This window comes from Poecilia reticulata, chromosome 21 (genome assembly GCF_904066995.2).
Source record: "Poecilia reticulata chromosome 21, P_reticulata-male-v2, whole genome shotgun sequence".
Taxonomy (NCBI): Eukaryota; Metazoa; Chordata; class Actinopteri; order Cyprinodontiformes; family Poeciliidae; genus Poecilia; species Poecilia reticulata.
In genome coordinates, this window is record NC_088850.1 from 4,624,702 (window position 1) to 4,650,056 (window position 25,355).

Genomic DNA, 25,355 nt, shown 5'->3' on the forward strand with positions numbered 1-25,355 from the left:
TTATTGAATGATAGATATCTGACATTTCTTTTTAAAATGTTATTAAGGCTTACAGTGGTGGGCACACTTCTGCTAATCTGCTAATTTCAGTTTAGCGCTTTAGCATTTTTGCTAACTTATGTTCCTTTTACTTTTTCCTGATAAATTCTAAAACACTAATTTAATAGGTTGTGAGTAAAGTTAATCTGTGCTTAGGTTTTGGTTATCAACTGTTAAGTATTATTTAATTAGTTAGCTGTTTATATCCATGCTTTTATTTTGAAGTGGGGGACTGTTTACACAGCAGATCCATTTCCTTTTCTCACATTATTTCTTTTTTCTAGCAGTAAGGGCATTAAAGAACATTTACTGTGATGTTTAAAATGGTGCTCAAAGGTTGTAGTCGTTTAAGGGAAGATATAACTGGAATTAAAGTTAGCGCTTTAGCATTAGCCAATTAGCATGTTGGTATAGTGCTTTAGCTGAACTGATGTTTATGATTAATGCTTGAATGTTGGTTCAAATTTTGCTTTTTATATTGCTTAATGCAACAGAAATTAAAATGTTTAACTGTGGACAAACAACCAACAAAACGGAAAATTGTTAAGCTACGCTAAGTAAATCAAATCAAACAACAAAAAGCTTGTAGAACCTTAAAAACATTAAACTAGAATCAAACCGACATTTAAACTGACATTATTTGAATTGAAGTTAACACGTTAGCATTAGCTTCTGTTAAATACTGTGTTAGTGTAGCGCTTTAGCGTTAGCAGGGCTAATGTTTTACAGTTAGCGTAACTCAGTTTACCCAGTTTGTAGGGAGTGATTGTGCAGCCTGACCAAAACCATTTACCTTTTGAATGAATTACTGAAAGTCATTTATTTTTTAATAATTAAAGTTGTGGGACTGCATTCCTTCGCTGGGTGGGAGAACGGTGCGCTAACAGGACTGACTGTGACGAGATTAATTCAGAAGTTGTAATCTTTGTCTAGTGGCGTCGTGTGCTGACAGCATGGCTGCCTCACCTCATTTTCTAGACGAAGTATTTGTGTCCAAGTTCTCTGGTTTGTAATCAATAACTCACCTCATTGGTTGAGAGAACAGAGTCTTCATCCAGACTGAGCACGGCGTCGGTGGTGATGATGTCGTCGTGCGGGAAAAAACGACTGCTCATCGTCTGCAGAGCAAAACGGACACCATCATACATTAATATAGTCTAATGAATCCAAAACAAGAAAAACTTCAGTTCCCACAGAGACAAAGCAGCTTTAAAAAGGTCAAATAAATCTCATTTACTTCATTTTTGAATGATTATTTGTAGGGAGACGTAAAAAATCTGAACTTAATAAACAAATAGTTGTTTCACCCCCAGCTGTGGGTCTGTCGATCAGCGAGCGCGCCTAATAGCTTTTGTGTGACTATCAATTCAGCGCCCGACAGAAAACATTGTGGGCCCAGATCCATCAGCCTAAAGATGGCCGCTGAAGTTATTGACTCGTAATTAAAGCATGAATTATTCAACTGTTTGTTTGGAGAACAAATGAAGGGACAGAAATTGATGTTTGAGGAAAAGGAAAGTTCTGGTTCCTCACCTTAAAAATGTTGAATACATGTAAGCATTATTTTGAACAAACATGGATACAGTCAACTAAAAATATGTTTGTAAATTAACTTCACATTTATCTAATTTACTATCTGCACTCTAATGAGCTTCACTGATTGTTTACTGGACTGCATCTTTAGGCCTTAGATGCTAATTTTTCATTTAGCGCATTAACTAATTTTAGCATATTTAGCCTCCCGTAAATAATTTTCCAGATAAATTCTAAAGTACTAATTTACTTGGCTATTTTGTTAACTTTAAATTAAATGACGTTTGTCATATCAGTTTTACTGAATTTGGCTGAAAAACGTATCAAGATATTTGTGTTTCATATCAGTCGATGTTGATAATTGTTAATTGTTTTAAATGTTGCCAAAATGGTGACGTGACATTTCTGGTTTTATCTGCAGTTTTTACTCCACATTGTTGTTTTTTAGTTTTAATCAGTTACAAGGCAAAACGTTAAACTGCTGCTGTGCCAGTTACTCAACAAGTTGTTGCTAGGTAACCAGAGAGTGAGCGAGTTGCTAGGTAACCAGAGAGTGAGCGAGTTGCTAGGTAACCAGAGAGTGAGCGAGTTGCTAGGTAACCAGAGAGTGAGCGAGTTAGTTGATTCCACCAACTTGGACAATGGAAAGATATATTTCAGTTAAAGATATCGGTTTATGGAAAAATCTTGACGGCAAGATAAAACAATTAATAAATCTCTTTTTGGTTTTTAAAGAAATTTAAAAATCATAACGATGAAGCGATATGGCGTCGAATAAGCTGATGCTATTTTGTGTATTTGAAATATATCTAATAATCTAAGTGAAATAGCCAATTTTCTCCTCATGTTAATAAGGGGAAAATATAAGTTTATACCTTTTTATTCATGATTTCTTTTAGTTAGACTTCAACTTTATTGTCATTGTACAAAGACAACAGTCAATTTTGCAAAGAAATGTTACTGATTTCATTAAAACTATAAGTGTAACTATAGAAACATGTAGTAATAAAACAAACTAGAATAATTAAACAATATATCACTAAATACATATAGTGTTTAATAGTTATCTCAACTATTCCTATTTATTATTGAGTGAATGAAATGAAAAATAAAATAGAAAAATAAAATAAATTAAACATCGTTCAGCCTGGTGAGGACAAATAAAACCTGGCGGCCCGCCAGGCTTACAGTCCTGAAGGAAACCCTAAAATAGACAAACAGCAACAGATCATCACTGCTTTGTTGTCACCTTGGTGGACATGGTGTAAATGTGCCGACAGGAGCTGCAGCTGCAACATTATCAGCGCGTAAAAAGGAAACTCTAAGAAGGCACAAGCCTTCAGTAGAAAGCCGGTTTAGTTCATTACACATGTGCCAGCATGATGCATTAGCGTGCAGGCTGAGGTCGGCTGCACGTTTCTTCACCCAGGAGCCTTAAAAACAAGCCGCTGCTTTAATATTTGTTGGTTTCATCTTGAATTAGCCCAGATTTGATGCCAATTAAATTAATCTTCATTTTAGCTGCTGTCAGATTCCTGGAAATGGTTTTAAGAGAAGTTTATCAAAGATCGTAGATGTCTGAAGGATCACTCAGCTCATCGCCTTAGATTATGAAGCTGCTAGACGCAGAGTTCAAACTTATCAAGACATTTCCTGAAACAGGACATTTAAAAACACGTCAGTTTAAAGCAGACGTGCGATTTTACATTACAGAATCACTTTAAGGTTATTTTTTGGGATTAAAGTGTTACATAATCATCAGTCAGGTGATAAATTCAGCCAGGAAGACAAACACTTCGGTACAAACTGACTGAGTGACGTAATTTTACTTTTTACTTAGATTTTCTCTATTTTAGAGCGTTATCTGATATTTTAAGTCAAAAATGTATTTGTAGATAAAATAATGAGCGGCCCAGAACAACAAAGACGGATCATTAAATAAGTAAAGAAAATGCCTAAAATTGTGTTAGCAATTTAATACGATATAATTTAGGAAGATATTTTAAACTCAAACGTGATGAGTTTAAAATCATCACGTAGACTAAATGGATTCTCGCCATGCAGCGTCTTTATCTTTAACCACATTCTAGACTCATATTTCTATCAGTCCTCAGCGTTTGTTGTCGTTTCTGTTTACCAGCTCAAACATTTTGCTCTCGCTACAGTAAATGCTGGCTTTGAGCCGTCTTATCGGCTGAATCAAACTCCACGGCGGTTTTGTAGTTGTCCGGGTAACCGTCCCACCCCCACTGCTTCCCTCCGGCCGGCGTCGATGCGTTTTGCCTCTGGACTCAGATTAGATCCAGCTGATACCTCTGGCAGTTCAGTGGTCCGTTATCTTCTTCACCTCCCTTCACTCTCTGCATATTTTAAAGCGGCTTATATCTGCTTTCATCTCGTAAATTTCTTCAGATTTGAGATCAATTTGCAGTTTTAAGAGTGATCATTTCTTTAATAATTAACATTTTATGATCACTTAGTTGCTAAATTATGGATGAAACTCCCATTAATTCTGTTATGTCGAAGTTAATATGTTTTGATTTGATGTTTCCTTTGAAACAATGTTTAAAAAAGTCATCGTGCCTCAAGGCTGGCTGCGTCTGCAGCTAAGTGATTGCAGTCTGGGCTCCTGTTTTTCAGCTGATCTGACAGAGATTAAAAACAGCGGAGTGAGGCGGAGTCTGAGCCCGGCAACAGAGAAGAAGTAAAGGTTTGCTGATGGAGTGTAACACTCAGCATTATGGAGTAGAAACAGTCATAACCAACAACAAATTACTGTGCCGCTGCGCCCCGTTGAGACAAATGACACTTTCTGAGCGTGCGTGTTTGTCGTTATTACAGCGGGAGCAAACAGAAACTGAAGCAAACACACCCGAGAGCATCTGTCCTGGCAGCACGACAATATACCGCATGACTAATTATAGGACCGCACGCACCGCAAGAGGCTTTTTACTGTCACCCGTGGAAACGTCGCCCCGGTTTTTCAAGGGGGGGAGACATTTACATGAAAACAAACAGAAGCAATTAGCCGACGAGACGAGAGCCGCACACAGAGAGACGTTTACATAGAGGTCGCGTGGGAGGCTGGGTGTGTGTTTGAGAGGCTGAGCGGTCGCAACTAATGAGAAAATCAGAACAATTTAAAGTGTAAAAGTACCCGAAACAGCTGGGAGGTTATTCAGCTTCTGGGTATTCTTGAAGAAAGACTATTACCCAGTTATGCTGCAAATAACAATATCCGCAGATTTGTACTGTTATAGCTCACAATAAAAGCTGGAATCCTCCAGTTTCACTGCTTTAAGTGTTTGTTTTACCCAGAAACAATAAAACATTTGATGGCAAAGGACAGATGGTTATCAAACTAAACTGTCATTTATCTTGTCCTCCGCTCTGTTAAAGGACTCCTGGTACGTTTAAAGGCAGACATATTGGAAATATGCGGCTTTGATTACATTTAAAACCTTCTCTGCCTGTAAATTTCTTATTCGTTTTCAACAAAATGGAAAAAAAGTTTCACTTTTATTTTCCTTACGCATTTAAAGCTTTTAAATGCTTCTTTATGCAGGTTAGGAGAGGTCTAAAGGTTATTAAAAAACATGTTCAGTAAATGTTTTGCACAAAATCATTATTTTCAGAATGAGCCGTTTCAGGGCGTCTTGTCACTTTAAATCCATTTAACCTGCTGTAGACCCAACTGAACGTTTACACACACGTGAAAATAGCTGCAAGCAGATACGCAGATATACAACCGTGAAAAGCATAAGTGGAGCCTCCTACACAAACAAACATAACCCAGGAAGTGGTTTATGGATGGTAAGTCATCAAAACACTTATATTTTCCAGCAGCCATTGTACAGCAGTAAAACCTGCTGATCAAACATCGTGGAGATTACTTGGGTTGCTAGGTAACAGGTGGAACTCTGCTGGGGTTGCTAGGTAACGGGCAGGGTGACTTAATAATGTGGACGTTTTTGAAATGGCTCCTTTTCCAGAAACCAAAAAACAGCTGGGTGCTTTTTTTTTTTTTAGATTTGTTTTTGAGAACCAAGTGGAAGTCCAGAAAAGAGCACAATCTGAATTTCTAGGTCCCCTTTAAGTAAATTAAAAGTAGATATCACTATTTGTAAGTACTAATTGTCCAATTTCAATTATATTTAAACATATGATGCTCAGGACTAGTTTTAAAAACTTTTCCTAGATCAACATAAAATTTCAAATTTGGACGACGAAAATTAGTTGAAATATCTTCATAAATACCAGATTCCCCCCCCCCCCCCCCCCCCATTAAAACTAACGGCTAACTTAATCCACAGAGACAAAGTATTGTCATTTATACCATAGAGGCAGGCAGTAAAAGATGCATTTTGTTTTTTTCTAGAACTGCGCTGCTTTGTTAGCTGTTAGCTTAGCTCTGATTTATTCATTTTTCTAGACTTTTGGACACTGTGCAGCTGAAAGGATCTTTGCTCTTACTTTTTCACCTTCAGACAGTTGGTTTGATGTGTAACCGTGGCAACAAGGCGTTTTTTTTTTTTTCTCAACCAACCAGGATTATCTGATTAGCATCTCAAAAGCATCAAACAACACCTAAAGTACAACCTCAAATCCCAGGAGATGAAAAGGAGACTTTATGGAAGAAGCGACACTATTCATGTAAGCTTGAACTTTAGGAACAAGAGTCTTTGTATGGAAGGTTGTATTTAAAAAAAAAAAAAAAAAGTCTTGAGGCTTTAATGTTGGGCTTTAATTTCCTGGAGCAACTTTTGGTAACTATCTTTTTAAAGTGCAGATAAATGTTTTTATCGCTTGAAGTCGACTTCCACAGTAATGGATGCAGAAAGCCAGCAGCTGTTACCTTGGTCTGTCCTTCGATGACAGTGAGAGGCACGCTGGTGGAGGGCCACTTATTTCGAGGAGGTAAAGGTTTGTCACAGTTCCACAAAACCACAACCTACATGAAAAACACACAGGGAGCTGGTTGACATGCTGCCATCAGCGAATCTGGATGTTATTTTATGCATGTGGAGTCAGAAATAAAGCACAAAATTGCAAAAATTTGGATGCTTTTAAAAATATAATTTGGAAAAATGGAGGATCTTTGTTCTGGTAAAGTCTGTAAAGAAGCCATTTTTCTTGGAGATGCGTTTAGTTCGAATGGTCCAGTCAAAGTCCATCTATTAATCTGTGGCAAGACTGGAGAATTGGTGTTTACAGACATCAAATACATCCAATCTAACTCAAGCTGACCAATTTCACAAAGAAGAATGTCTGGAAACGCAGATAATCTGCACTATTAGCAACACACACAAAAAAAATCCAAAGATAAATTAGAAACATTATAAAGTTTTTGGTTTAAAAATGGAAGAGAGTGAAAGTCCATGTGGAACGAAGACTTTTTCAAGGGAATTAAAAACTTGTAAATTAGAAAATTAAAAAATATTCCACAAAATACTGTAAATTTAAAAGACAGGTGTCAAACTCGAGGCCCGGGGGCCAAATCTGGCCCACTGCAGCTTTTTATGTGGCCCTCTAGATTCCAAATTACATCTTCCAATTTTTCACAAATCTGCAAAATTCACACAAAATCAACAAATCTTTTCCTGATTTTACTGCAGATTTACTCAAAATTGGTCAAAAACATTGTTTAAATGACTGCAGTCTTATTTGATGTCAAGTTTTAGTCTGTAAATAAAAAAGTCACATTTAACATCGTCTATTAGCGAGAATACTGTACAAATTCCTTACACAAATTTCTAAATAGTCACCACAAAACATGCAATTCTGATTTGAAAGAAACACTAAATCAATCATAAAATCCTGGAGGAACAATTATTTATCGATATTTTAACAACTTAATTAGTTTTATCAATATATTCTGGCACAACCGGCCCTTTAAGAACATTCAGGCTTTTGATATGGCTCATAATGAAAATGATTTAAATCATGTGAGATGGGATTAATCTTCGTCTTTAACTTGATTTTCAAACTCTGCAGGCTCTAACCTGAAGGTAACTTGCTCACAGGTAACAGCATATTTACGCTTCTCTCGCAAAAATGGGTCATTATGTGGATCCTGGGACAGTTTGGACCCATTTTCCCACCTGTGCACAGAACTTGGACTTGGCCACAGCGATGATGAGCTTCACCACGGGGGAGATCTGGGCCTGCAGAGGAGTTACGGTATGGACCACGGCTGTGAACTGCTGCGATGGGCTCTTACCTGCAGCACAAACAAACAAACGGTGCAGCAGGATGAGCAGGTTACCTTGCTCATCCTGCTTTTCAGACTCCACCACAGATTTCTGGACAAATCAATCCTGATCTCCGCTTCTCTCATCAGACGTCAGCATATCTGTGTCCAGTCGGTTTGGTTTTGGTCTTTCTAATGTTGCTGCTCATTCACTGAGTGCTTCTACGTTGTGAAAACCTATTAAAGCTCATTACATAAGTTATAAACGTTCTCAGATCAGAGGTTGTGCTTTTTTCCATTGTCTGTCGTTTTGACCGACGGCGACCATAAACAAAAATTTTAATTATGACTTTCAGTTGCATTTAATTTTCAAAACAGAAGCAGATGAATGCATGCAACTTTTCTCCAAAGTGACAGTAACTATATATAAACAATGAAATTAAAATATTACACTTGACGTCGATCTGGAGGCTGAATCTGCACTAGAATCTGGGATTACAGGTGAAACTTTTGAAATCAGGGAACATTTCTTCAATTGAGGTGATTAGAAATTGGCAAAACTCTCTGAATGATTGGTTTTCTAAACCCACAAGCCCTCACGTTGGCGGGAGAAAATCCTAAAACAATGGTGTCAAAGTTCAGCTAGCACAACCTGTTAATGCTAAAGCTAGTTAGCATGACATAGCCTGTCACAATAACTAATGTTTTAGGACTATTATTTTAGAAATTTTCTAAGAGAAAAACAAAACAGAATTGTTTGAGTTTGAAAAGTTGAAAGAAAAATAAATTTTGAGATTAACTTTGATGTTTTTCTGAGTTTGAAAAGTGAGAGGGATTGAAAGGGATAGAACTTTTCATAAATTATCTGCCTCATATTAAATTGTCACATGGTGACAGTTTAACAAATATGAATAGAAAAAGTGACATTTTGCAGCTTTAATACACATTTATCTGAATCCTCATTGTGAGCCAAATCCAGTCCAGTCCTGGTCTCAGGTGAAGTTCTACTTGACTAACTTTTTGAAAAAACTTTACTTTCATTTTTACTACTCTGTACTTTTTACTTGAGTAATTTTATTATGAAGTATTTCTACTCTTCAGTAAAATTTCTGGATTTTCTTCCCACTGACTGAAAAAAACGTTTTAACCAAAAATTAAGACGCACACCTGTAGTTTTTGTTAAAGTTTCATAAGTTTTTTTTTTTTTTTTTTTTATAAATAAATTTATTTGGAAAAAAATATTTTAATATTTTGCCTGATTTTAATTTTTTTGTATGTTTGTATTTTTTTTATATGAATTATCGTCATTTTCATCCTTAAAATACCAAAATTTCCACATAACTTTACATCTTGACCTGCCTGTTTATGTAATATTTCAATATTAAATATGACTGATAATTTGATCAGTACTTTTTACCAAATACTTTTTTACTCGAGTAATTTCTCCTTTTACTTGAGTAAAAATGTGTTAAGTATTGTATTGTATACTCTTACTAGAGTCCAATTCTTTGGTTCTCTACCACTTTTAGTCTTACATTATAAGCAATTATAAGAAAGATGGTGTGCAGCCAACAATAAGCGTAGAAATCTATGAAAGATAAATGGAGGAAGACGTGTAAACGTTTGAATATGTAGGCCATCCGAAGCGAGCCGGGCTGCAGGGGGACCAGAACGCCGTCTGTTTGGGAACCGGGAGCCACATCCTCATGGAGAAGTGAAGAGCTCTTTATGCAGCTCTATCCATCTCGCCGACGCTCCCATCAGCCGTCTCAGGTGGGCTTGCTGGTATTTATGGAAGCAGGAGCTTTGCCCTTGTGGGGGTCACACAAACGGGCGCCTGCTTTTGGTTTCCTGGAAAGAGCAACGCAGCTCTGATTAATATTAATTAGCTAATGTTTTCCAGCAGGGCAGTTTAATTGGAATGATTTAAAACTCGCCTGATGTTTGAGAAATGTGGATTTATGTCTGATTACAGAAATGTTGCTCATTGGAAACACCCAAGTTTGGTTTTAAGACACAACAGGTCTGCTGCAATAAGTAAGAAATTAATCGCATAATAAATTAAAAAGAGCAATAATTTCAATTTATTTTACTTTTTTCTTTTTGTACCAAAAACTGGATGAAAAAAGTCTTTAAAAAAGAGTTAGTTGAGAACAAAACAAGTATACATTTCTTTACAAAGACTTCATAACTCATTTTATTATTTCTGTTTTGTTTATTTTGTATATTTTAAATGTCTCCCAGTTCCAGAGTTAAATTCTAAGTTTTGTTAGAATTTAAAGTTTTATTTTTGAGAATGTGTTCTTGCATTATTACCAGAAAATGGTTTCAAAATAAAAATATTATAGTTTATCACAATATTTTCTGAGACAATTTATCATCTAGTAAGATTTATCATGACGTTTTCACTGCAAACAACGAATAAGAAAGAAATAAACTAATTCAGATGCAATTTGCTTTAAAATTTATCACAATGGACTGAATTTCAAAATTAAAACATTAAATATTTTAATTAAACTGAAGTGCGAGTCCAGCTGAGATTTAGCTTTATGCTATAGTAGACGCTAAACCAAATTAATTTTAGCATTTTTTTTTTTGCTTTTTTAAAATGTCAACCATAAAATTGAAACTTTTTTTAAAAAGACAAAAACCTTCAGCGCTTATTAGAGCCACACATTGATGGAAGAAAACATATTTTTAGAAACTCATTTGGTTAAATCCATCAAATCTAAATCACAGGAACGACTAAGCTGAGCAATAATTACACATTTACCCTTTTCCTTAAAAAGTATTTTCAAATTAAAAGACTTGAATAAAGGAGAAATGGCTGGCGGCTCAGCTAAAGGTCATTGTTGCAAAGCTAATGAGCCATTTCACTTTTGTTGCATTACAGCCACAAACTAAATCTTTTTATTGTGATTTTCTCATACAGAGTGAAAGGAAAACAAAGCGTAACTTTCTGTTATTTTAACAACTGAACTGAACTCAAGCTGAGCTGCAGCTTCTGCCGTCGTATCAAGATATTCGTCCTGCTCCTCAGGCCAAAACGTCTGAGCAGCAGGTCAAACTTTTTCCAAATGTCAGGCAGAAGTTGCAACTGCTTTGCCATCAGAAGTTATGGAAAGGTAGCAGAGTGAGACGGCCGAACACGCGGCGCTGACGGTAAGTTATTCCCCCAGCAGCAGCAGCAGAAATAGTGATTTACTGCAGAGGCATAAACAAAATGGCTCCCTGCTCTGCACATCCTAACCCGAGTGTCCACAACTCCTGCGAGGAAGACAAACATCGATCTGAGTTACAGCCGGAGTCCAGGGAGAATCGCTGCGGTCGCCGCTCACACACCCACGCAGCCTGCAGCTCAAAGTTTCAAACTCTGCTGCCGTCCGACGCCATTTAGATTCACATTACAAACATTAAGAGCTTTTTATCTTCAACACGTCTTCAATCTGGGAGAAATGTTCAGCTGTAAAGCTTCAGAAGATTCATCTCTATGCTTGGAAAAAATGGATTCCGTCTTAAAGCTGCAGGATGCGACTTTATCAAAAATATGTTTTCCTTGTTTATTAAAACTGTAACCATGTTGTTACAGTACCGTATGTATTGGGGCCGTTGTAGACGGATAAATCAGGAGCACATTTTCTGCCAAAATTAGTCAAAACTTTGCAAAAATAAAAAAATTTCTGAACTGCAAAATTTAAAAGCTTATCTCAGAAATGTAGACAAAACATGGAACTTTCTGAACTACAAAAGTCCAAAATTTGCCACCAATTTTTTTTAAAATCTGTCAAGAAAATTTTAGAAAGAATTTTGACATTTCTGAACTACAGAAGTTGAACATTTGTTAGAATTTTTATTTTTTTCATTTTTACATTAATCTAATAAAATTTCTAGAAAAAATGTGTTTGAAAAGTCAAAGAAAAAAATAAAAACGTTTAAATTAATCTAATAAATTATTTTAATAATCTAAAAAAAATTCTAGAAAATACATGGAAATTTCAGAAATACTGAAGTTGAAAAATTGCTATAAAAAAACACAACTCACATTTTTAGATAAATTTTTCTAGAAAAAACAAGAAAATTTCTGAACTACAAAAGTTCAAAATTTTCTAAAAACAAAAGAAAAACTAGAAAACGTCATTGGTTTTGGAGGAAATTTGCTCCTGTTTCTCTAACTTCAATGAACCAATGAGCTATCGAAATGTAATAATTTTACCACATATTTTAAAAGATGAATAAAAGTGAAGTAGTGCAGCTTTAATCTGGATGTTTTTGTCAGAAAAACTAATTTCAAACCACGGTAAAAGTGGCTCCCCTGCAGAAACTTTCACTGCTTTGCGCTGAACGTTGTGATTTTCTTTCTGTCTTCACTCAGTAGGAATTCAAATAACCTTAAATGAGTAACCTGGGGATATTTAAAGGCCACATCAGGGTTGAAAACATCCACAAGCAGATTGCTCACTTTTGTTCCTTTGTTCACGTTTCGCTGCGGATGCACTAAATAAAATAAACAACAGATTAGTCCTTGACTTCAGACTTGCTTGCAGGAGCCTGGATATTTCATTCCAAGGACCTTTCGCGCTCGTTTGTCTCCAGCGGTGGGCGGTGTAGGTGGACCACGGTGCGCCTCCTGGCTCCAGCTGCCCACGCTTCATTACTTTCCCTCTGAGCTGTCTGCGCTCTCCGTTTCCTACAGTTTTCCTGGCCAATGCGGCAAACATGGACCGACCAGATGGAGTGCAACGGGCTACCCAAGGTGAAATCACACTCTCGGCTCCGGTTCTCATGAGGGGAATCGCACCTCGGCTGACCCTCTTCATGTACCTTCAGCCAAATCTTTGGGTTTTAGACCTTTTCATCACAAACAGCGACTGAGCCAAACATATAAATGTAATGCCTTAACTCCTGTAGTGCCAAGAAGAAAGTTTATTTTTCACAAAATGGAGTGAGCCTCGAATGGGTTGGCACCAGATCTGAGCCCGGAGCAAAAGCAAATGTCGCCCAGCCAACAGGCGATAAATTTGCATAACGCCGTATTAGGGCTACTGCAGATTTTTTAAATTTCTGTGAAAAAAAAGTCAGAAAATTTAGGATTAGTCTAGGATTCTTTCTAGAAAAAAACATGGACATTTCTGAGTTTCAAAAGTTGAAAATTTGCTTAAGAAAAAAAGAAAAAACTCCACAATTTTGAGATGAATCTCAGAAATCTTATAGAAAAAACAAAGTTTAAAAAATGTCTTCTTTTCAAACTCAGAAATGTCCACATTTTTTTCAAGAAAATTTCTGACTCATCTGAAAATTTTAGATTTTTTTAGCAAATTATCAGAAATTTTCTTGTTTTGCTTAAAAATTTCATTAATTGTTTTTCATAACTCAAAATTTCTGCATTTTTAGTGGAAATTTACTCCTTCTTGGCCCTTTTACGCAGTTATGAATTTGCACCTAACCAAGACAGATGCAAAAACGTAGCTAGCCTGTTAGCAATGGTATTAAATTTCTGCCCCAACTCAAACTTTTACATGAGAGAAAATTTAAGACCTAAAATTATTCTGACTGATATTAATAATATTTCATCTATTGAGGATTTTTAGTGTAATTTGAAGACATCTATAGAGAATCAGTGCTTACCCAGGATGGCGTAGTAGAAGGGGAACTGGGCAGGGTCAGTTGAGTACTGCGGGAAGGCGAAGAGACCGCCAGGTAGGAAGTTCCACAGCAGGTGATTTCTGGACACGCGAGACTCCACTCTGTCCTGAATGATCTGGAGGAGGGAGGAGACGAGAAAACGCAAGAAACAGACAAAAATAACATAAATCCCCAAAAATAAACGAAAGTTAATTTGGGATAGAAACTGAAACAAAAGCCGCCTGCAGATTTCAGGTAAAAAAACCCACTAAAGTCAGATAATTGGAGCTAAAAGGAATCACAAAATCTTACCAAGTATTTTGATCTAGTTTTAAGTGCAAATGTCTTCACACACTTAAAATAAGACAAAAGTAAATAAGTAACTTTTCAACAAGATATCGAAGCCTGTTTTAAGTCAATAATTCCTAAATATTGGTGGAAAAGTTCTAGTTCTACTGGCGCCGTTACCTAGCAACGCCAGCCAAGCCCAACCCGTCACCTAGCAATGCCAGCCAAGCCCAACCTGTCACCTAGCAACGCCAGGCAAGCCCAACCTGTCACCTAGCAACGCAAGGCAAGCCCAGGCCATCACCTAGCAACGCTAGGCAAGCCCAGGCCATCACCTAGCAACGCTAGGCAAGCCCAACCTGTCACCTAGCAACGCCAGGCAAGCCCAACCTGTCACCTAGCAACACAAGGCAAGCCCAACCCATCACCTAGCAACGCCAGCCAAGCCCAGGCCATCACCTAGCAACGCTAGGCAAGCCCAACCCGTCACCTAGCAATGCTAGGCAAGCCCAACCTGTCACCTAGCAACGCAAGGCAAGCGTTGCTAGGTGCCAAGCCCGTGGCACCTAGCCTAGCCACGGGCTTGGCTAGGTGATGGCCAGCCAAGCCCAGGCCTTCACCTAGCAACGCCGACCAAGCCCGTCACCTAGCAACCCAGTTCTAGCTCCACTGGAAGATTTATTTTTTGATCACTTGACTCGTGATGCAAAAAAGTGTTTCCATTGCAGTTTCGTGAAATTTACCAACAATTCAGTCAGAAAAAAAATCACCTCCTCTAGTGCAAAAACCTTTTATAAAAAAATGTGAGGTTTTATTAAATTGGCGTGTTTCCATTAAGCAAATTTATTTTCATAATTTGTTAGTTTGTGCAACTATACGGTCTTTATCTCACAGTGACTACATGGTGGCACCTACATTTATTTAACCCCTAATTGCTAATTAGGTTTACTGACAAAATTTTTAATTAAAATATCTTTGTAGAGGCTTCTACAAATTTGCTGTAATACTGACTGCTACAGGAGCACTGCTATAACTCTGAAGAAATTTGAATTAATTAATTACAACATTTAATTTCCTATTGGGGTCAAAGTATTTTTAAGTGTTTTCAATAAACAAATTACTTAAGAACTATTTAAATAGTTAAAGCTAATAATGCGTAATATTTTTAAGCTTGACTCCACCTTTCTGTGCAGAGCTCTCTCTGGAAAACACACACACACACACACACACGCACACACACACACACACACACACACACACACACACACACACACACACACACACACACACACACACACACACACACACACACACACACACACACACACACACACACACGCACACACACGCTGTGAGTGCCAGGTTTGCTGCATGTGGGACACCACAGTTATCAACAACGCTTCATTACTCCCGTTTAGCCCGGTGCCACGCGGCTCTGGGCTTCTTAGCACATCTGGCCAGCAGCACACGACTGTCAGCGGACATCTGTCTAATTTCATCCTCTGCTAGATCCGGGCATTTGGTGAAGTCACCAAGGTCTCTGTTTGTGCAACAGAAAATCTGCCGCCTCAGAATAGCCTTATCAATCTGTGTGTGCGTGATAACCTCAGCCGTTTGATCAGGTAAAACGTCTAAAACGCTCTAAACAGCAGATCGATTGTCCCGGTTTTTGTTTTATGTATTTAGTGGCTCTGACTGATGGCATACAACAGAAACTCGTTAGTATGAGAAAGTTTTAACAAGAATGTTGGTTTTTACAAGAAAATTTCTTATGAGAAAGTTTTGTGATTTTAACAAGAAAATTTCTTATCACTACCAGATTTTGCTCCTGAATGTATTTCTAAGCATTGACAGTCGAATATTATCTGTTAAATTCCACATTGCAAATACATAAAATCACAATAACTGCAAATTACCTTCATATTTCTAAAATATCTTAGTACAATTTTTGCATTTAAAAATTAGAATTTTAAACTTGGAAATCTTAACAATTATGACCTTTTTTTGGCCATAATCCTGGAAGTGACTGATAAAATAAAAACCTGGCACAGCATGCAGCAGTGATCATCTCTGTCTCTCTGTTTCCATGAAGCCTGTGTGTAAGAGAGAGGATTATTATTTAATGTGATCTGAGATCCAAACGGTCCCTGTGGACTCGAGCGAAGCAGCGATGGAGAAACTAAGAACAGAAAGAGACGAAGGCTTCCAGAACCTCCCAACGAGGCGAGTTCATTTTGTTCACTTCAGATGGTTAGGTCATTCAATGAGGCGACTAGTGGCTCTTCAGCCTCAAGAGGAGACATTTGGCTCACACACACACACACACACACACACACACACACACACACACACACACACACACACACACACACACCACACTACAGCTTCTTGGATATCCAGAATCTCGGTCATTTCAGGATCCTCACATCTTGTGTTTGGATCTCAGGCTGATTTCCTGTCCACACGCTGAAGGTGGAAGTAATCTTGGCTCGTTAAGTTATTTATTTATTCATTAGCATGCATGAATTTTATGAATTATGTCGTCTCAGGTATCACTTTTCAGTCTGTTTGTTCTACTCCTGTGCCTCGAAACTGACCCAAAGTTATTTGAACTGAATTTATATTAAATTGATAACAAACAGACATCTATGGGTGTCGACATCTGCAGCTTTACAGTTATTATCTTTCAACTTTATGGCAGAAATGAGGCTCCACCAAGTCAATTTATTGGCCATATTTCTATAGGTGATCAGCTCTGACATCACAATTTCACAAAAACAAAACAGCCTCAGTGTTTCCTTATAAAACAGGGGAAAACATCAAAGTAAACTGACTAATCTTATCTAGAGTTAGAACATACTAAAGCTGCGGTTTGTAACTTTTATTTAATAAAAAAGTTTTTTACATAGTTGTTAAAACTGTCAACATGTAGTGACAGTTTGATACGAGACAGATAATCTGTGAAAAGATCCATCTGGTTGTTTTTGGCCAACGTATTTCTTCAGTCAGAGCTGGGAGGAGGGGCTTAGCGCTGTCAATCAACACTGTGAATGTGCAGCTCGATGTGCTAATGGAGGAGAAATAACTTACATTACAGAAAAACTGTTTACCCAGGCTATGCTAGCTGTAGCGTAGCAGAAAGAAAGGGGGGAAGGGAGTGAGCAGACCTACATAGAGGGTGATTGACAGCGCTAAGACCCACCTCCTGGCTTTGATTGGTTGTTTCCAGTTAGCATTCGGAGAAGATTTTTTAACAGATTATCTGATTCAACCCGTACCGTCACAACCTGGTGTTTCAATATAAACATTACGTTCTGCAGCTTCAAGTACATTTTTACTATTCTTTGAAATAATTAGTTCAGGTAGCCAAGTCTGCTGGAAATGTGTAAATATGTATTAAAAGTTTACAATTTTAAAACTTATTTTGAGTTATTTAATTCTGAGACCTTTGAGAGCTAATTGAAAATGTTTCAAGGTTTTTACCTGAACACTCTGTTTTATTTTACCTAAAGATGTAAACAAACAGTCAAATCAAAGCTGCAGAGCTGATCTTGGTTTTGTGTGATAATGAACTCTCATCAAATTATACATTCAGCATTTGCTTTCTCCAGGCAGCTGCAACATTTTTGACAAGCAGAACGGCAACGTGTTCAGCAGCAGAAGATAAGCAGGAGAAAACTGCAGAGCTTTTAGCAAAACACTTTAAAAACCAGGATGTTCAGATAAAACATGCAGTTTTAAAGCTCAAGGTTTGACATTTAACTGTGTGCAGAAGTGATGCGACAGCCTCATGACAACATGCACGCTCATTTAGATAACTTATTTGTTTTGGCAGCGGCAGCCATAGACGTGCATATCTCACTCAGGTCCAGGCAGAAATAAGGAATACTGTGTGAATGTTTAACCTTTATGACTGAAAAACTAATAACTGCAGCTGAGAACACTGCAAAAACACAACATTTCACCAAGTTATTTTGGTTTTACAGTGCAAATATCTTAGTACACTTGAAATAGAACAAAACTAACTTACAAGCAACGTTTCAAGCAGCTGTAGGAGCTTAAAGTCAGTAAGTTCCAGTTTTGTTGGCAGATAATTTTACTTGTAACAAAACATTTTTCTCATGTTATAAGTGAAATAACCTGCCTGTGAATTTAGCACTTCTTAATCAATATTGGGGAATTATTGATTTAAAATAAGCTCTTATATTTTGCTGGAAAGATACGTGTAAGTTAGTTCTGTCTTATTTCAAGTGAAATAGAAACCAAACCAAAAATACTTGGCAATATTTTGTGTTTTTGCAGTGAACCTGTACAACTTCTGTTTAATAAAGGAAGGTAAGAAAAAAAACAACACACAGTTAGTGGCAATGGGTTTCTGCAGAACATTGCTGCATCATCTGTAGAGAAATCTGACGGGATGTGAAGTCAGGACTTGTTGGATTGTGATGTGATGTAATAATCAAATATGCATCCAAATTAATTCCACATATGGGAGTGGCACAGATCTGATTTTTTTGGGGGGCGGGGGGATGGGAAAGGTCGGAATTTGGACGGAAAAAGCTGAAAAAAAAAAAGATTTGAGTCACATTTGCCTGTAATTAGTTCCCTTCTCATCGACATAAGCGTTTCATATTGTTGATATTGATTCATTTTTTTCTTTAAATATCTGAAATGCAGCCAAACTGGTGGAGCCACATTTTCCGTTTCATCCACAGGTTTTATTCCACGCTGTTTTTTATTTTAAAGCCGTTATGAGGCACAGTGGAGAAACCTGAAACTGCTGCTGCTGAGTAAGTTACTCAAAAGGTTGTTGCTAGGTAACCAAAGAATGAGTGAGTTGCTAGGTAACCAAAGAATGAGAGTGTGAGTTGATTCCACCATGTTAGCTTAGCGAGCCATGAGAGCCTCAGATATGTTATCGATGTTGATTACGTCTATCGTGATATATATTGTTATTGACTTATTGTCCAGGCCTAAGATGAACCTGTTTAAACAAATATATTATAAATCTAAACGCACAAAGCAAACCTACTGGATGATCTTCATTTTCTCTTATCATTAATGTTTCTAACCCAACAGATCTTGAACAAGACAAATATTCTCCAGTTGTTTCTGCAGATCAGAGCAACTTCAGTTTGCGAATATACAATCGTCCTTTGGATAAAAACATAACTGTCATGTGGAGAAAGAAACTCTTGAGGCTTAACTTTCCAAGGTGATGCACAGCCGGGGGCAAAGTACAGCACAGAACAAGATGTTTCAGTTTAGCTGATTATAGATGAAGCGCTTCTGACAACCCAAATCCACAAACTCTCATCTAAGACCATTTTCTGCAAGCTTACCTCCAGAGTGGTTAAGACTATTTTGGCTACAGAGGAGAAGTAGGCGTCCCAGAGGAACTGAGTCTGCTGGCGGAGCGCCAGGATCCTGTCACGGCCCACGGATCGGGTAATGGAGGGAACCTGGAGCGAGAGCAGAGGAGGGCTGTTCACATGACAGTGGGATAGATTAAGTTAGATTTTAAACAACGTTGAGTGAAGGGTAAGAATCAGAGGGGGGTAAAAAGTGAGTAGACAGGTAGACAGGTGGAGGAAGCGTAGATAATTTAGTGGCAAGCAGAAGAGATTAAAGAAAATTTCCCCCTCAGGATTGTCCCACCTCTAATTCCATCTTCTGTCCATCATTCAGGATTCTGGACTCACATTACAGTGAATACAGACGAGTCCATGCAAAGAGAATTTACTACAGGCTCACTTCAGGAAGGAGGTTCTCAAAACTACTTGTTCAATCTTCACATCAAAAAAGGATTTTATAATTCCTTTGAGCAAGTAGAAAATGCATTTGATTAGGTGATTATGTACAATATTTAATTGCTGACATCAGGTTCATCACAATGTGTTTCATGAGTCTCCAACTGCATTTCCACTGACCACAGAACAGCGCTATTAGGCATTTCAAAAATAAATTTACTTAGTGGAAACAACAATTTTGAAAAAGTATTTGGTCTTTTTTGTTGTATAAAAATGTATTTCTTTTGCCAAAATTTCAATGTTAACACTTTTTCTTTCACTACACAAGTCACATGATGTTGTCACTGACAGAAACCACAAAGAAGAAGATGACAGGAAGTAGTTAAAGGATGATTGTCAAGTTCTTTTGTAAACTGTGCAACTTCCCCACTTGAAAAGGGATGGATGAACCCATGCAGACTCTTAATGACAGGGATTTACTCAAAGGACCAAACAGTTTTTCTTGCTTTTACTTCCATTTACTTCACAGTGTATGGACATGTTCACCGTTGATCCAGAAGATGCAGGTAAAAACCTTTAAACAAACCCTAAAAATAATAATTACTAGTCTGTATAAATTAATTTCACTCAATTACAAAGAAAATGGCAAATTATGTAGATAATGCCAAGCAACCCACCACAAATTAAACATAATCAAAATTAAATACACAAGTAACTAAACTTACGTTAAATAATATTTATATTTACATTTCATACATTTCTTAACATACAAACATCTGCTTCTCAACATTAATAATAAATATTTATTATAAATGTAGCTTTAAGTTATTCTTTGAAGTTGATGATAAATTAATTAACAGTTGAACTTGGTGCCCAAATCCATTTCATCAATACAATAATCAATTCAATCATAAAAGTCCATCAATCAATGAACTGCAAGCGTCACCGCAGCAATCCACCACTTCAGTTCAGCTGTCACTATTAGGTGTTAATGATCCGATCGGCCAAACTGGAAGCCTGGCTGGAGGAATGTAGACAACTTTGCGGTCCGATCTCATAACAATACAGCTCATGTCTTACCGGCTGCCTCTCTGCTCATCTACAAGATCATTCAGTTTTACACGGGTTGAATCGGATCTGGGATTCAAAGGTTCCGCAAACTCCTGTCCTCTTTGTTTGGCGGCTTTCTCTTCCGTCTTCTCTCTTTTTTTTTTCGTTGTCCGTCCCTCTTCTAGGTCCGTGTGGAATACCTGGGTGACTTTTTTTTTCTTTTACCCTTTTTTCTGATTTGTCTCACAATGATGGAGCGGCACGTTTTTAATTACTTATTTACGTGTCATTTTAACTGCATTTCTGATTTAATAGAAACACCGCAACAGAGAAATTGTGTTTTTTCGACATCAGTGGAACATTGACAAAGGTTTGCACACGTTTGTAAATTCAACACTTCTGTTGAATTGTCTCGACCTCCACAACATTTAAGCATAATTTCACTGAAGTCGTCTTCAAATGCAAAATGCTTGAACAAGTTGTCATAATATGTGGAGCATTTTTCCATACATTTCAGTTAGACTTTGTTCTAAATCTGTCCTGAACTGATAAATTGCTCCCAGACTTAGAAGCATGATTGACAGCATCAAGACCCGCCTCCTGCCTCCGATTGGTTGTTTCTAGTAAGTACTGGGAGAACTGGGAGAAGGCAGAGGAATTAGATTTTTTTCTGTCTCATACCACACTGTCACAACATAGTGACATTTTCAACAAATATGTAAAAAAAAAAAAATTTTTATTAAAGTTAAAAACTGCAGCTTTAAAGAATTGGTCATATGTTCACATTTCTACTTTTTCTTATCTGTTTACAATGAAACAAGAACTTGTCATGCTGAGATATTTTACCTTTGAGATATGAACTAAGGATTTTAAGATACAAACTGGCTTTTGAAGATAATTCTTTGTGTTTTGGTGTTTATAAAATTTGTTGAAAATGATTCAAGAAATGCACCAAAGCGACTGAGGAAAATCTGCAAATGAAGCGGCACTTATGAGCTCCTCATTTATTGAACTTCTTTTGAAAACCTTCAATTGATATTTGTCAGATGTTCCTGTTGAACAAATGTTTTTATTTTTTCCCCCCTCTTGTGTCAAGCTGTGAAAAGCAGAAGAAACAATTTATTTTTCAATCTCCTGGAAAATCAACAGCAGCCTTCAAAGCTGGAAAAACAACAAGAAGACACATTAAAAGCAGGAGAATCCCCAAACGAAGGCTTGATCCACTCATCACAAACCATCCTCCTTCTCGCCTCTAGTTATCAGAAAAGTAGGAAGGCCTTCTCAGTTTACACATCAAGAAGCAAAATTTCTCTGCAGCAAATTTCAAATCAAAACTTAATCCAAGAAGCCATTTTCTTAACAGTTAAGTCTGCTGTTACCTCTTATTGCTAGATGATTAAACTTTCATGCTGGATTGAGTAAAACTCAGTATGGAGTGAATGCAGCTCACAGTATTGCATCAATATTCATAATTGATGAAGCAAATCATCCTGACTTTTAATTTAACCCCTGACCTTTTGTATTTATGTACAACAAATTAGTATTTTTGTTGCCACAAATTAAGTAGAAATACTTCAATTTAAGAGACCGCATTCAAATACATTTGGTATTTAGTATTAAAATTAATGAATTAGACAAAACTGGGCAAAACTCCAACCATGGCAGATTGCTTCCACTGTCACAGGATATGTGTACAATACGCATCAACAGGCATTACTGGGATACAGGCGGATGCTGACTAAAAAGTAAAAAGTTTACTGCACTAACCCTAAAGCACTAAATGTAAATATTAGTTCCACTAAAGAACTTCACTAACACAGAATTTAGCAGAAGTTAACACTAAAGCGCTAAATTACATTCAAATTATATCTGACCTTGAAAGACTACAACCCTCATGCACCAATTTAATTTTAATATTAAAATTTAGATATTCAATAATGTCCTTAGGTATTGTATTTACGGTTTATGTTGTTTCTGTACGCTTCTTGTTTGAAATTAAGTTATTTGGGTAAAAAAGGAGAGAGAATGGGAGGAGATGGAACTGCTGCGTAAAAAGTCTACCGCTGCGTCAAAATAAGAGCATGATATAAACGTCAAACTACTTGAATAATTCTTGATGGTTGATACCCATTATTCATCTGAACATTTACAAATTTATCTGGAAAGCCTAATTTAGGGGAAGCTAAGAGCACTAAATGTTTCAAGATTAGGAAAAGCGCTAAAGCTCTAAATTACCTCCATTAGCAGCAGGAGTGCCAAACAATGTTATTAGCAAATTAACAATCACTAACAAAACTGAAAGTCAACATCTAACAGAAACTGAAATACTAATTATGTCATTTAATTAAAAAAAACATATTTTTACTTAAAAGATTACGCTGTAGAATGCTTTGAAAGTTTGGGCTCTTAGCCTGCTTTTTCTTTAACTAAACTCAATAATCACACTTCTATTTATAATTTAAAGATAAATAAGGGTAAATGTTTACATCAGAATGAGTATAAAGTGTGTGAGGTTTCTGCTGGTGACTCGTCAGCTCTCAGCGGGGCGATATAAACATCACCAATCAAATCAGCTCCATTGTCTTCCCCTCCATTACCTCTAACTGTGTTTATGTTTCTCAGCAGGGGGGTTTTGTGTCTATCTGAATACCTGGGTGTCGGTTTTCCACATGTCTTGTCTCCATGTGGGAGCAAACAGACACACTACATATTAAACAGTCCAATATTTGAGCTCTCAGAGACGTAATTGAAAGTAATGAGATTCAACTCTCTCGGCAGGCGTTGGGAGGATTGTAGCGATGATCGACCGTTTGTGACTGCGTTAGCACCTGGAACCATTTACAGACCAAATGACAAAAACCTACCATTTGATTTGTACATTTCACTCCCATATGTTATCTGCTTTTAAAATAAACTTGAAATAAAGGCTGGTTATTCTTAGTGAAAAGCTGCAGGCATCTGGTTAAAAACAGCTCAGCTGGATTAGGATATGTCACATGATCTGTGCTGAAGCTATTTGTTAAACTTCTTCCATAAACTCACAATTACATGTAACCAATAATAAAGAGAGAATTTAATCCTAGATGAAAAAGATAATTTCAATATCTTAAAACAGTGTGCTAAATGTTTTCAAAGCTAGCAAAAATACTAAAGGACCAACTGAAAGCTAGTGCTTAGCTCTGCTTATATTGCTGACTATCTGCTTACACTGCTAGCTAGCAATATAAGCTAATAACCAATTAATCAGTTTTTTATGTTTTCAAACTTCATGACAACATGTTGACTGATAAAAGTCGTACAGCTCTACGCTCAAAAAAACTGTTTTTAATGAATGAGTCTGATTTATAAGGAAAGCAGCCATGTTGGATTCTGAGATCAAGCGTCATGAAAACTCAAGTAGATTTTTCCCCACCATGAACATCCAGATGTTGAAGTACAAAAGGAACACAGCATTAACATATTAAAGGTGACCAAATATTAGAATAGCCTAGGTGTCTTTTCCAGGAATGATTGTACAGCACAAATAGAGATAAAAGTAAATGACAAAACGCCCAGGAGCTCCGATTGGGTTGCTAGGTGACGGGTGCAGCTCTGCTGGGGTTGCTAGGTGACGGGTGGAACTCTGCTGGGGCTGCTAGGTCAGGTACAGTGCCTGCTGATTTGTGGTGCAACTAAAATCACTAATTAACCAGACACCAAAAATATTAACTTATTACTAAAAAAAAATGGCTACATGAGTTTTTTTAAGCGCTTTGGCTGCTTTTAAAAGCATCTGAGACCCAAATGCAAGTATGAAAACATACCAAATAGGAATTTTGCATAATAACAATGCTTTATATATATTTCACCAGTGACACATTTCTAGTAATGTGTTTTCTGCTGATCAATAAAATCAAACAATATTTTAAAGTTTAAAAAACTTTTCTGTTGCTTGATTAAATTTTTTTTAAAAGTACATGAATGGAGGTTTGCATAATTCATAAAAGCTGACAGCCTAACATCTACCTCCAGTATAGAAACATATTTCCTTTTCTGCCACACTGCCAGCGATATCTACTGTCTCCCAGGAATATTTGACAAATGAAAAGTAAAACTAAACCCTCAGGAAGAATTGTAATCTTTTAAGATGCAGAGCTTCTCGGCTGATAGTTATTTAAAAGTTACAAAAAAAGTTATCATGACATCTAAAAGGAGACTGAAGATAAGATGGAGTTTGCACCCTGAGGCAGTCTGAAGATGTGTTTTGCAGATTTCTTCTGAGTTTTTTCCATAAAGCCTCTGAATGTTTGTAAAAGTGAACTCCTTTTACCAACCGCACACCGTCTCCTGAGAAACCCGATAATACACTAAATGACATGAAGAACGTCGGTGGAGAGACGATGATTCAGGCTAGTTTTCCATCTCTAAAACTTTCCCTATAACCTCTTCTGGTATTTTAGAGTCAAATGCGAGGTCACGCAGAGGTCAATCTACAGCGGAATGGCTGAAAAAGAAATGGTCCAGTCAAGAAACGATCGCTTGCAATTGTCAATAAACTGAAGCAGTTTTGGAAAAAGAGTGAACTTCTTCTAAATAAAGGTTGAAAAATATTCACTGAAAGAAAAGTATAACAGAATATAAAGACCAATGAGACCAAAGGAAAGAAAATGGCTACGGAGGAATACATTTCTTGCTTAAAAACCAGACATTTTGAGATTAACCTCACCTCAAATATTTATAAGAACTTGAATATTCTCTGCAGAAAAGTTATGAATTTACTAGAAAAAAAATGTTCATGGTTGTCGCAAATGTCTAACTTCATTATTTCATTAAATTGAGGTTTTTTCCCCATTTATTATTATTCTTTTTGAACATTTATGGCTTATGACAAAAAACATCCATGT

At 37.0% G+C, this 25,355-nt stretch overlaps 1 protein-coding gene across 5 annotated transcripts in view; it reads right to left on the reverse strand.

The window, feature by feature from the left end:
* Positions 1-25,355, reverse strand: part of LOC103457265 (exostosin-1) — a 224,779-nt gene that overhangs the window by 11,179 nt on the left and 188,245 nt on the right. For all 5 annotated transcript variants that reach the window (XM_008397276.3, XM_008397275.3, XM_081602809.1 and 2 more), the window contains 5 exons: positions 19,015-19,134; positions 13,388-13,520; positions 7,674-7,792; positions 6,428-6,523; positions 1,065-1,157 (listed from right to left, as the gene is read on the reverse strand). In XM_008397276.3, the coding sequence (XP_008395498.2) occupies positions 1,065-1,157; positions 6,428-6,523; positions 7,674-7,792; positions 13,388-13,520; positions 19,015-19,134 (561 nt within the window). The remainder of the gene's footprint in view (positions 1-1,064; positions 1,158-6,427; positions 6,524-7,673; positions 7,793-13,387; positions 13,521-19,014; positions 19,135-25,355) is intronic.